Source organism: Ctenopharyngodon idella, chromosome 18, assembly GCF_019924925.1.
Source record: "Ctenopharyngodon idella isolate HZGC_01 chromosome 18, HZGC01, whole genome shotgun sequence".
Classification (NCBI taxonomy): Eukaryota; Metazoa; Chordata; class Actinopteri; order Cypriniformes; family Xenocyprididae; genus Ctenopharyngodon; species Ctenopharyngodon idella.
In genome coordinates this window covers 19,604,874-19,617,357 of record NC_067237.1, presented here as the reverse complement: position 1 = coordinate 19,617,357, position 12,484 = coordinate 19,604,874, and the positions used below count along the sequence as shown (strand labels likewise).

The 12,484-nt window shown below is 37.4% G+C and overlaps 1 protein-coding gene and 1 long non-coding RNA gene across 2 annotated transcripts in view; one reads left to right on the top strand and one right to left on the bottom strand.

Annotated features, from left to right (window-relative positions):
* Positions 1-11,539, top strand: part of LOC127499340 (uncharacterized) — a 58,225-nt gene extending 46,686 nt beyond the window's left edge. Inside the window, exon 3 of the long non-coding RNA XR_007926100.1 lies at positions 10,021-11,539. This is a non-coding gene — a long non-coding RNA (uncharacterized LOC127499340). The remainder of the gene's footprint in view (positions 1-10,020) is intronic.
* Positions 1-12,484, bottom strand: part of LOC127499334 (RNA polymerase II elongation factor ELL2) — a 49,959-nt gene that overhangs the window by 20,839 nt on the left and 16,636 nt on the right. The window contains exons 3-4 of the mRNA XM_051869521.1: positions 1,986-2,110; positions 256-419 (exon numbers count right to left, since the gene is read on the bottom strand). Coding sequence (XP_051725481.1) covers positions 256-419; positions 1,986-2,110 — 289 coding nt within the window. The remainder of the gene's footprint in view (positions 1-255; positions 420-1,985; positions 2,111-12,484) is intronic.

Sequence of the window (12,484 nt, the reverse complement as noted above, 5' to 3'; positions counted from 1 at the left end):
AAATGCTTGAGAAGGAGGTATTGGGGGAGGGAAACGCATCTTACACGGCTCGTCTGATACACAATCATCCCTTGATCAAAAACGCTCTGGTTTATCAACCATATTAACATAATTAACTATACTACTAGTGTAGGATTACTTGCTTTTGGACAAAATAAATGTTTGTTTTTTTTTTATATATGAGACACTTTAATGAGATATGATTATGTCTGCATATGGAGTGGTCCTTTGTGTGCGTGTGAGCTGGATTCTTACTTGGACGTGTGGATCCAGGTTTGATCTCAATGGCTGAGCGACTCCAGATGTCCTTTTCCACTTGAGACATGCGCTCGCGGGTCATCTGGTAGGAATCGTCGGTGGCACACACCGTGATTTTGTCCTGAATACTGCCCTGACCTTCCAGATGCTCCCTGCCATCTCTAAAAGGAAATACACAGTGAGTTAAAATATCAAGCTGGAAAACATACATCTGTTGAAATTCCAGGGATTTTAATTACAGTTTTTGAATGATCAGTTAGAATTGAATTAGAAATTAACAATTAAGTGATGTTTCGCACCATATGGCATCTTTTTTTAAGAGTGTTTATGAATTTATATCTGTCATGGAGATGTGGTTATAGAGCTTGTTTGAGAAATAAATTCTATAAATATTAAATGTATTTAATTTATTTATATTAAAACTAAGTTATATTAAAATTCTTATTTCTAAATAAATAAACATTGTTTTATACATAATATATATTAAAATATTTGACATTATATATTATATATATGCCATCACATGATCTTCAGAAATCATTCTAATATGCCGATTTAGTGCTCAAGAAATTATCAATGTTGAAAACAGTTGAGCTGCTTAATATTTTTTGTGGGAAACATGATAACATTTTTTATATTATATGTTATCTATATATTTTTTATATTATATATATTATATTCTTTAATGAATAGAAAGTAGAAAGAACAGCATTTATATATATTGCTAAAATAGGTATTAAAAACATATACGTTTATAACGTTTATAGGAGGGGTACTGAAAATCTGCATTAAATCAATGTTTTTTTTTTTTTTAAAAGTAAATTTTGAGAAATACTTGCAAATGGCTTGCAGGTTAACCTCTGATTTGGGAAGTTTGTGTGAAAAGAATAACAGCATTGTGAATAAGGCTAAATCAAAATCAGTGTGGAAATTTCACAGGAATTTTCTTGAAAGCTCTAAGCATCAACCCTGCGATGTAAAGACTGACATGTTTAATTCTTCTCTTCGCACTTCTAAGTGTTACAGCTGCTCCCTTTGTCCACAAAGCAGCCGGAAAGTCAGTGACTAATTTATGACTAATGGCCTTAACCGGTTTTTGTGGAATTGCTTTGCATCCTCTTTCCCACAAACCTATGTAATGCTATTCTTCAGCGAGACAAGTGGAGTATTGTGAGACTACAAGTCTCCTTTGAGCTGCAGACCGAACAGATCAGTGCCACCCCGATCAAGAGGCAGCAACTTCACAACTGACCGTGACGCCAAATACTGTAATGGAACTTGGGTTCAAAGGTCCAAGTAAATGTTGATCCTAACAAACAACAACCCACACTCAACGCACAGATTTATTCAAGACACACAATAACTAATGGCAGTAACAGGAGTAAACAATACTACTTTTATTATTGCATTAAGTAATTAAGAAGAGTTTTAAGTTGCAAAAGCATTAATAATTATCAGTGAATAATGACTCAAATTTTATTTATTCCCCATAAGTCCTATTGTATTTGTAATATATTCATTATTTATGGTGTTTTTTTGGTTCTCGTTTTGGAGCTTGACAGTTCCTGGTCAGTATGAACTCTGTGTGCTCCACTGAGAAAATAACAGCATGCTATTTTTAGCTGTTTTAAAGGTGTCATGACATGGATTTTTGTCATTTCTTTTAATATGTTCCTTGAGGTTCAGTTTTTCCCCTTATTTGATTCATTTTTGCATCAGTGTCTTACCCAGAAACATACTGGTGAATACAGTCAAAGCTGGCCTGAGGTTTGTCTTTACTGTCACTGGACAGATAGAAGGAGAAGACACGGAAAGCATCAGGAGAATCCGAGGAAGCAGGAATCTTGATATACTGTTAGATGAAAAGAAAAACAAAGACATTTCAGACCTGTGTCAATAAAGTTTAATTCAATTCTAAATATACATTTATTAACATATATACATAAAATCACGCCCACTATAAATACAGGTGTACAAACAGTGTAATTATGAGGAAATGGATGTTTGTTTATACCCTCACGCTTCAGAATGGCTATTTTAAGCAATGGAAATACTCTTGTGTAACACACAAACATAACATACAGATAATGCCAAGATGATTTAACATTCATTATATCATACATACAAAAAAAATTCCTTGCCTAACACACAGACTTTTGTTTATCAAGAAAAGCTCCAGCTTACTGCATTTACTTAAACAAAGCTTTTTGGAAAAACATCTTTCAAATGAGCTCCTCCTACGACTCACCAAAACAGTATTCAGCTTGTATGTAAAGCGTTGCATGTCCTCATTAAGCAATTAAGTTATTACTTTCATAGAAAAGGCACTTGCTGTACCAAAACACATTTCATGGCGGGATGATTTGTCCTTGCCTATTTCTGAAATAAAAGACTCATATTTGCTAATTATATGAGCTTAATGTGGGTTTGTAACAAGCGTCCTACTGCACAACACACAGTCGCTAAACATAGGCATATAAAGTTTCAGGCCTCTTGTAGTAAAAACTTCTACATTTGTTGAACATATACATGTTTTTATGCCTTGCAACCATAAACATTTGTGACCCTGGACCACAAAACCAGTCATAATTCGCACAGGTATATTTGTAGCAATAGCCAACAATACATTGTACGGGTCAAAATTATCGATTTTTCTTTTATGCCAAAAATCATTAGGATAATTAAGTAAAGATCATGTTCCATGAAGATGTTTTGTAGATCTCCTACCGTAAATATATAAAAAAATTATTTTTGAGAGTGGATATGCTTTGCTAAGGACGATTTTCTCAATAGTTTGATTTTTTTGCACCCGCAGATTCCAGATTTTCAAATAGTTGTATCTCGACCAAATATTGTCCTATCCTTACCTACCATACATCATTGGAAAGCTTATTTATTCAGATGAGGATAGATGAGATTGTCAAAATTACTGGAATGTCTTGTAATAGTCTTGAAAGCATCCATTTGAAGGGGTTTGAAAATAACATTATAAAAATATTTTGCACCATATGCCAACATTTTCCAGCAAAAAGGTTAATGAATTTATAGCCATCATGGAGTTACATAACTGTAGAATTTCCGGCTGTTTATTTGAAATTAAAAAATAAATAAATAAAATAAAATTTAAAAAATCCCCCACTGTAAAGAGTATATGGAAAAATAGAAATATATTTAGCCATTTCTGACAATATGTAGCTAAAAATAAAATTTATCTTTTTTGGGCTAGCAAAAATGTCACAGCAAATATAAACATTAAAAATCCTTATTGTATTAAAACGATATACGCATAATTAAAGTGTTAAAAAAAAAAAAAAAAAAAAAAATTTTTTAAAAAGGTACACTATGTAATATATTTCAAATTTAAAATATTGGAGAGATTATATTCCCCCGCCCCCTCCTCCTCAGACTCGACGCTCACGTGGGTTGCCAGATTGATGACACGCAACAGAAACAAGCATAACTGATAAAAGAAAGCAACAAGCCTTACAGCACAAGTTTATCAACTAATGTATACATTTGCAATGTTTTTATTGCAGAGGCTTTTTAGGTCAGGTAGAATTTGCGATCACTGACACAGTGCGTTTGCTGGCTACAACCGCTGTTTTCTCCGCCAACTGGCAACCCGGGGCATCAAAATACAATTGGGTAAATCGGCAGTGGGCGGGATCACACAGACCAAAACAAAAACAGACATTCTGACATGGAAACGCACATTTCAAAGTAGAATAACTGGCTGTAGCATTGTTTTTCTGAGAAAGAATTATTTAACATGTTTCCTACATCTCTGCAAACATATTAGGGTATTTTTATGCTTTAGTACAGTCAAAAATGACATAGAGCACCTTTTTTTCCCATATGTTCTTGTTTTGTAATATTTGTGATCCCGTTTTTTTTTTTTTTTTGTGCTATATGCTCAGCTTTAATAATGTGTAGAATGCAAACAGCGAAAGCAACGGAGCACTAAATAAACTTCAAGAAAGGCAACCTACTTAAACTATTGTCTATTTATCTATGCAGCATTACTAGTTATAATTGGAGAAAGGTATTTTCCTTTTTAGTTGTCAACAGTAGGGCACCGTGATTTTTGCCAAGACAGACAACATATTTTGTTGATCCTGGAACAACATTCCTATCCAAAAATGTAGTCCTAACCCTATCCCTACCCCTAAACCTAACCCTACCCATAACTTATCCCTAAAATCAGAGGGAAAAGATAGGTGAATAACACCGATGTAGAAGCACCTAACCCTGATTGTAAGCCTAAACAAACTGTAAACTTCTCTCTCAAATCTGAGGGTTGCTTTGAATGTTGTTCCAGGATCAACAACGACGTCGATCCAGGAACATGCTGTACTTGGTGAAATCACATTCACTGTCAAGAGTACGGTACAACCACTTCAGTGCTATAAAACTTTTCAGCAAAACTGTGCTTTGATAGGTTCTGACTTAATCATGCCAGATCGACTGCAGCTCCGAGTTTGTGTTCTGAGGCAACGGAAGGGTCACGACTCAGTTACTGAGTCAGTTACGTAATACTCGCAGTCATCTGAGGGCGATCAAAACAAATGCAGCCCTGAACAAGTAACATCGACAGCGTGACCTCACTACCTGTTCAAAGCCCTGTGAAAAGGAATCAATAAGATTCTGGCCAACTCTACATGCACAAAGCCAAAGAAGCAGTGCTTCAAGACTGCCAAATACACGGTGAGGGAGCGCTCTGAGCGCCACACTGTGAGTCTGAGCGAAAGCCGTACGTACAATCAACCTCGCGGCACTCTCAACTCTCCTTCATCCGGCGGATCGTATAAAATATAACTTAAGACTTTAGGCAGGCTATTTCTGATTTTAAAAGACAAGCCATATTCTTCAGGGAGGCCTAGAAACCTACTTTCACTAATACAGAAAGGCAATTCAAAATACAAACTCATTAAGCAACAGGTATTGCGGTGTCATTAAAAACAGCTTTTCCTTTCAAACAGCCTCCAGCAGAAAATGATGGATGTTTTAGTTGAGGCAGCGTCCTAGATTTGAGGGAAATGGATGGGTAGTGTCCGGATAATTTAAATATTTTTGTTCGGAAGGCAGCAGTCTATCATTTGTGCTCGAACGTGTCCAAAAGTGAGGTGGAAAATGGCAATGACTATGAACACAAAAAGTCACCTAAATCATTTAAGACAGTTTTCAGGTGTGTGACTTTCCATAAATAAAATGGCAGGGAATAACAAGGCACCTTTAATTCCCACTGTCAAATGGAGCCACAGGGTATTTTCAAACATGCAGGGTTATGCTGTACGAGCAAGTTTGGTTAAAGACTGGTTTAAAGAATGCATCTATGTCCTAAGGCATGAAAGCTCTCAAAAAGCATAGTGCAACCAGAGAGATTGAACAATTTTCCCATCAGCGACTAAAGAAACTCAAAAATCATAATGCTCCTTTACAGCAGGAAGTATAAAACAACCACAAACAAAATAAAACAAATAATATGAATAAAAAATAAAATGAAACAAAATCATGAAACATGAGCAGAACACATTTTTTTTTTGTAAAGCCATTCTGACGTAAATTTTCGGATTCATGGAAATGTTTGTATTTACAAAATGTTAGTTGGTGGTACGAAACAAATTTACACTTGCTCCCTGCCACACGTAAATGGTGCGTAAAACATTCAAATGTTCTGTGTTCGTTTAGGCAAACTGATGACACTGCATTTTTATATAGTATGTACCATAATAATATTTCACGTGTTTGTTTGCCCCGTCTTTTTGTTCAACTTTGGGTAAAATGCAGCACTCGTCATTGTCACTTTCTTCACAGCCGTCCAATCACAATGGACGAGGGGCAGGACAAATACTACACCGACCAATCATCCTAATTGTACAACGACTGAACAACAATGGAGAAGTTTGCTGGTTACTTCATTTTTATATTCAGTAGTAGGCTATTCTTCAAAATGAGATACTAGTAACACATTACTGCCATGGAGGCTACCAAAGTGTCTCAGATGGAAAAATGCTGCGCCCCCAATTGGCCGTTTTAAGAAGAGCACCAGGCATTTTTCAGCTGGCTACAATGCTTCGGTGGACACACGTTGATTGAATATTTATTGTTAAGCATATGGCCTATTAGTCTCATTTGCATTTATGCAATATACTGGAGCCAAACCTGAGAAGGGAGTTTCCACATCGTTCCTGGACACGTAATTTGCGTAGTTGTAATTCATAGGCAGGGATTATGCTAATTGTGAATAAGCGTGCACGCGCACTTTATTTACAAATAATTGGAATTCATAAACATACACAGGTTTAACTATCAAATTTTATGATTACAAAGCATTTGTGAATCCAGGAAGGTCTGTTTTACGCGCAAATTACTCCGAATGTTTCATGAATGAGGCCCAATGACTATACAGAAGTAAAACATAATTATAATATGGGTCTTAAAGGATTAGTTCACTTTAAAATGTAAAAATTACCCCATGATTTACTCACCCTCAGGCCATCCTAGATGTATATGACTTTCTTTTTTCAGACAATCGGAGTTATATTAATAATCACCCTGATGCTCCTAAGCTTTAAAATGGCAGTGAACAGAAACCACCTGTTTGAAACTCAAAATAATAAAGGCCTTCTGAAGCGAAGCGATACATTAGTGTAAGAAAAATATGCATATTTAACAAGTTATAAAGTTAAATATAGGAAGAAAGTGTAACACCTCTTGCAGTTCAAAACGCTTACGCTACGTCCTACGCCTTCCGTATTCAACTTACGACAAAAGCGTAACTGACGCGACAGAGCATCAGGGAGATTGTTAATATAACTCTGATTGTGTTCATCTGAAAGAAGAAAGTCATATACACCTAGGATGGCTTGACGGTGAGTAAATCATGGGGTAATTTTCATTTTAAAGTGAACTAATCCTTTAATGTATGAAAATATACAGTTGCCTATATAATTGTAAGAAATGTTTACAAAGGGATCATCATATTTGCAGATCTCTAGCATCAAAAAAGTTTAAAAACCCCTGCTCAATAAAATGCTATCTTTTTATAATCGTACAGGTTCATTATTCCAACTTTCTTACAAGTGCTTGCTTCATAAACATTCAAGAAAACACAAACATTGACCTCTTCATTTTTAGAAACATACTGGACTCATTTCAGCTGTGTTTAATGAAGTGCATAAATACTCTAGCAAGCAATTTACCATCCTACGCATCTAAAAACAGCATGTACGGGCACCGCAGAAAAGGGTTTTGGCTGTCACAAATGCCCGGTCACGCAGTACAACCATAAGCACTGTCGGCCACATGGAGCCAATAAAAATCTTCCAGTCTCACAAACACACATTCAGCTCCACTACCCCCACAGAACGAACCCTGCCCCCATCATTATCTGTTAGTTTTCCGTGCGACAAAACAAGCACTCACAAGCAGTCACAACACAGTAGCAAACAGTAGCCTGCTACGACGATGGACACTCATGGGGGTTGAGTCGGGGAATGACCCAGTTATGTCCTCAGCTTCAAAAAACAAGGCAGTACGGCATGATCGGACTAATGCATATTTTCCTGCAACAAACCAAAAAAAGCATCACGGTCAGCCAACAGCTAAGTTTTGGGACTACAGCTGCTGGAAGCCACTGCCAAAAGCAGTAGCCGTCTTCGCCCAAATTCAACAAGTCATTTCAAGGAGGTCCCTGAAGTAGGTCAATGGTGCACAGGAATGAATAATCATTTGTGTTTCAAATGGCCACACCGATGAACAAAGGCTAGTCACCTCTGAGGCATCAGCACAGCCATGGATTTACAGTCTTTACCCTCCCTTAAAGCCCCCTTTTCCCAAAGCATCACATCCCCCATCCACTACCCTCCAGGAGACAAGTGCTCCCCCCCAACCCCTGGTCCCCGTCTCCTCCACGTGGTACATTCACACGTCGACCCCTGGCCCAACCACCATGCACACTTCATATTCTGATTCTAATCAATGTCATGCAGGTCAGTCCATTTTGGGGACTACCCTCTTTTTCCATTCCCAATTTCCTCCTCGATCTTCATAACCATATGTCATTTATCCCTTGGTTCCCAGCTTCTGTCTCCAGGGAGAGTGTTGTTTTTTATGGCGGCAGGATCACACCAAGCCACTTAGATCTGAGTAAAGGCCCCTTCACACAAATAACAATAACTATAACTACATTGCCAGGGCGGCCAAAAAAAAGAAGTTGTTGTTTGAATTTAAATAGGCAAATGCTTAATTGGATCATTATTGCAGTGATTAATTTCTAGCATGTTATATGTTTGGGAACAGTTCTTTTAAAGGATTAGCTCACTTAAGAATTAAAATTTCCTGATAATTTACAGGATGTCATCCAAGATGTTTATTATCTTAAAACTTTATAGTTATCGTCCTTGGCGTGAACGGGCCTTAAGAGAGATTTAAGGGCTATAAAGTAAGAGATACCTATAAAAGTAGAGCTTCCACAACTTGTTATTATCCACATCTCAATCCAAGATTTAAAAACGTCAAGGCTTTGAGCAAAGTTCATTATCTGCAGTTCAAGTTGACTGTTAAAGCATTTGCCTTTCACTTCTTTTTGTGTTTATTCCTCCAGCGAGAGCCAACGCCCAGCTCGGCAGGTGAGATTTTATCAGCTTTTAGATCGGTACATTGGGTAGTACATCAAAAAGGTTACAATGCAAATACAGACTGCTTCAAGGGTTGTTACTGAAACGTTATCTCTCTCACCGAGCTCTGCGCGTTTGTGATGATTGAGATTCAAGCCCTTTGTGTCATTCACCTTGTTTTCTCATGAGTCTCATTTACTAACCATACACATATGTGCATAAAACCTGTTTGCTAATGTAATAATGCAGAAATCAATTTAATTTAATATTTAACTATGCTACAAGTGTTATTATAATATACAGTATTAAAAATTGATTTTCATTTTGAGATTTGTGAAATATTACATTTAACAGTGTTTTCAAAGATTAACCTTAAGTGAATGTTAAATGACAGCAAAGGTAATCTCAATGTGTAGGCGAAATGAGCTTGTAAAATTCAACCTCCAATAATGGATATACATTATGTAAAAGTTGGAGGTCTGGAAGATTTTGAAATGTTTTAGATTTTATGATCACCAAAGGCTGTGTTTATTTGATCAAAACTACAGTAAAAAAAAAAAAAAGTAATATTGTTAAACATGATTGCAATTTAAAATAACTGTTTCCATTCTGTTTCAAAATGTAATTTATTCTTGTGATGGCAAAGCTGAATTTTCAGCATTATTACTCCTTCATAAATCATTCTAATATGCTGATTTGATCGATGCTCGAGAAACATTTCTTATTATTATCAATGTTGAAAACAGCTGTGCTGGTTAATATTTTGTGAAAACGTGATACATTTTTTCAGGATTCCTTGATGAACAGGAAGAACAGCATTTATTTGAACATAAATCTTTTGTAACATAAATGTCTTTATTGTCATTTTGATCAATTTAATGCATCCTTTCTAAAGAAAAGTAATAATTTCTATTTTAAAAATCATTCTGATCTAAAACTTTTAGTATAACCAAAATCTAGTAAGACCATAAAATCTCTAATATCAACCAGAACTTTTTTTTTTTTTGATCACGCAAGTAAACAATTATTAATGAATGAGACCCAGTGTTCTTATAGTGACCAATTCAGTCTATATGCCAAGCAACAGTCCTGTAAGTTAAACATCTTCCACAGTCAATAACATTAACCCATACACATTACACAGGTGGGCTTCATCCACATCATAACAGCCACAAGGGAGCAGAACACAACATAAAGCCGTCCACTGCGGCCCATCTTCTGCCACATCTGCCACACGGTGCCATGTGTGTTTGGAGATGTCAAATACTTTCAGTCTGCTGTAAGGTGTGAACTGGGCTGGAACAGAACGACTTAGCGGGGGCCATGGCCAATGAGGACGAGACAAAGACTGTGCTTTGTAGCAACCATGGAAAAAAACAACTCTGCCTCTTTCTAAGAACCTTATAATGTTTTTATGAGGTGGTGAGATGCACTGCCCCCCAGATTTAAAGTACTCAAAACTTTCTATGCTTATGAGATTTTATGACTTTAAATGCTTGTGTTTTGTTCCTACAAAGCACACATCTGTTTGGAAAGAAGAGAAGCTGGCGTGTTGTTTCAGGTGCTGTTTTCTTTTCTCTTTCTTAAGCCGTATTGGGTCAGTGTATGTAAGAGACGAAACAGAACATCTCGTCCTCACACTTGGCATTATTCATTCAGGCCAGGGCTTGAAACTGACAGCCACCTAGTAAACAATTACTGCAGCCAGTTGACTTATTGTTTAAAGTCAGCATGAAACAGCTTCCACCAGACCTAGACCCCAAAAATACTGTACAGAAGTAACACTTCTACTTAAAGTCGGCATGAAACGGAAGTTGCGATAGTCTTTTCTTCCCTATTGTGACATATCTGAATGAAACAGGTTCTTGAACAAGAAAAAAAAAAAATTTAGGGAGATTTTGTGCATTGATTTTGTGCATTGAGAATTGATTGGATGGTTGTGGTTTGCTATTGCTGTGATCTCATGTGAGTGACAGGTTGCCCCCGCCCTCACGCCAGTAAACACGTCATCGAAGAGAAGAGAAGAGAAGAGAAGAGAAGAGAAGAGAAGAGAAGAGAAGAGAAGAGAAGAGAAGAGAAGTCTCTGCAATAGGGAGAGCAGTGTTGTCAAAAGTACCAACTTTGATACCAAGTTGGTAATGAAATTTTTAAAAGTGATGCTTTAAGCGCTTCGTAAACACCTCTGATTGGCTATTGTGTTCACGCACTCAACATATATGTCTGTGATTGGCTACAATGATCAACGCTTTAAAAACATGTTGTAAATAGACATCAATGATGCTCTTCACAGAGCTTACACAGATACACACCGGAGTCTTTTCTTCCCTATTGTGACATATGAAACTGCTTCTCAAACAAGAAAAAATGTAGGGAGGGACTTGATTTACTGCATCAGGAATTGATTGGATGGTTGTGGTTTGCTATTGCTGTGATCTCATGTGAGCGACAGGTTGCCCCCGCCCTCACGCCAGTTAACATGTCATCAGAGAAAAGAAGAGATGTCTCTGCAATAAGGAGAGTAGTGTTGTCGATACCAAGTCGGTACTGACATTTGAAAAATGTGACGCTTTGAGCGCTGTTGAGCGGATTCGTAAACACCTCTGATTGGCCGTTGTGTTCACACGCTTAACATATATGTCTGTGATTGGCTACAATGATCAACGCACGGGAACGTTTGAATTTGAAAGCGTTTTGAAAGCGGGTATCTGTCCAAGTGCTCGGTGAAGAGTCTATTTACAACATGTTTTTGAAGCGTTGATCTTTGTAGCCAATCACAGACATATATTTTGAGCACGTGAACACAAAGGCCAATCAGAGGTGTTTACAAATCAGCTCAACAGCGCTCAAAGCGTCACATTTTTAAAATTTCAGTACCGACATGGTACCGAAGTCGGTACTTTTGACAACACTAAGGGAGAGGAAGTTATTTTGATTTAAGATTATGAGGGCACATGAATTTTTAAAAAATGTGCACTGACAAATCATTTATAATAAATACTGCAGTATTCCATAAAAAAATAAAATCTGTCCATTTTGTTTTTATGGTGTCTTTAACCATCTCTACGTGTCAGAACACATGGAAAGTTTCTAGAAGTCCAAAATCATGCTTTTATCTCTGCTACTGCAATTATAGTGCTGGCTATGATTCTTTGACTTTGACCAGTCACGTAATGAGCACCTTCTACTTTAGAGCTCAGTTGTCTTTGGCCTGGTTAAATTAGTTCCGCTGGTTCCGTCTACTCTACAGTCAGTCTTCATCGCGATCATCACTATTGTTCTCTTCACGCAGCGCGCTCGTCTACGGCTCCTGCGAGGCGCTCGTCTTTTGTTCCCGCCGCATTCGATGGCACGGAGTTTGGCCTATATTATTCATAAGCAGCAGGAACGTGTGGCCTGTTGGAAGGGGGTGGGGGAAGGGTGAGGTTTGGGGCATCCCTGCCCAGGACCGACAAACGGAACTACATGACCCCCGATCCGAAACGGACAGAGCCACTCATCCGAGAGAGAGAGAGAGAGAGAGAGAGAGAAAAAGAGGGGTGAGGGAGAGGGATGAAAGAAAAAAAAGAGAGTGAGTGACAAGAGAGGAGAGAGAGAGACAGTGGATAATA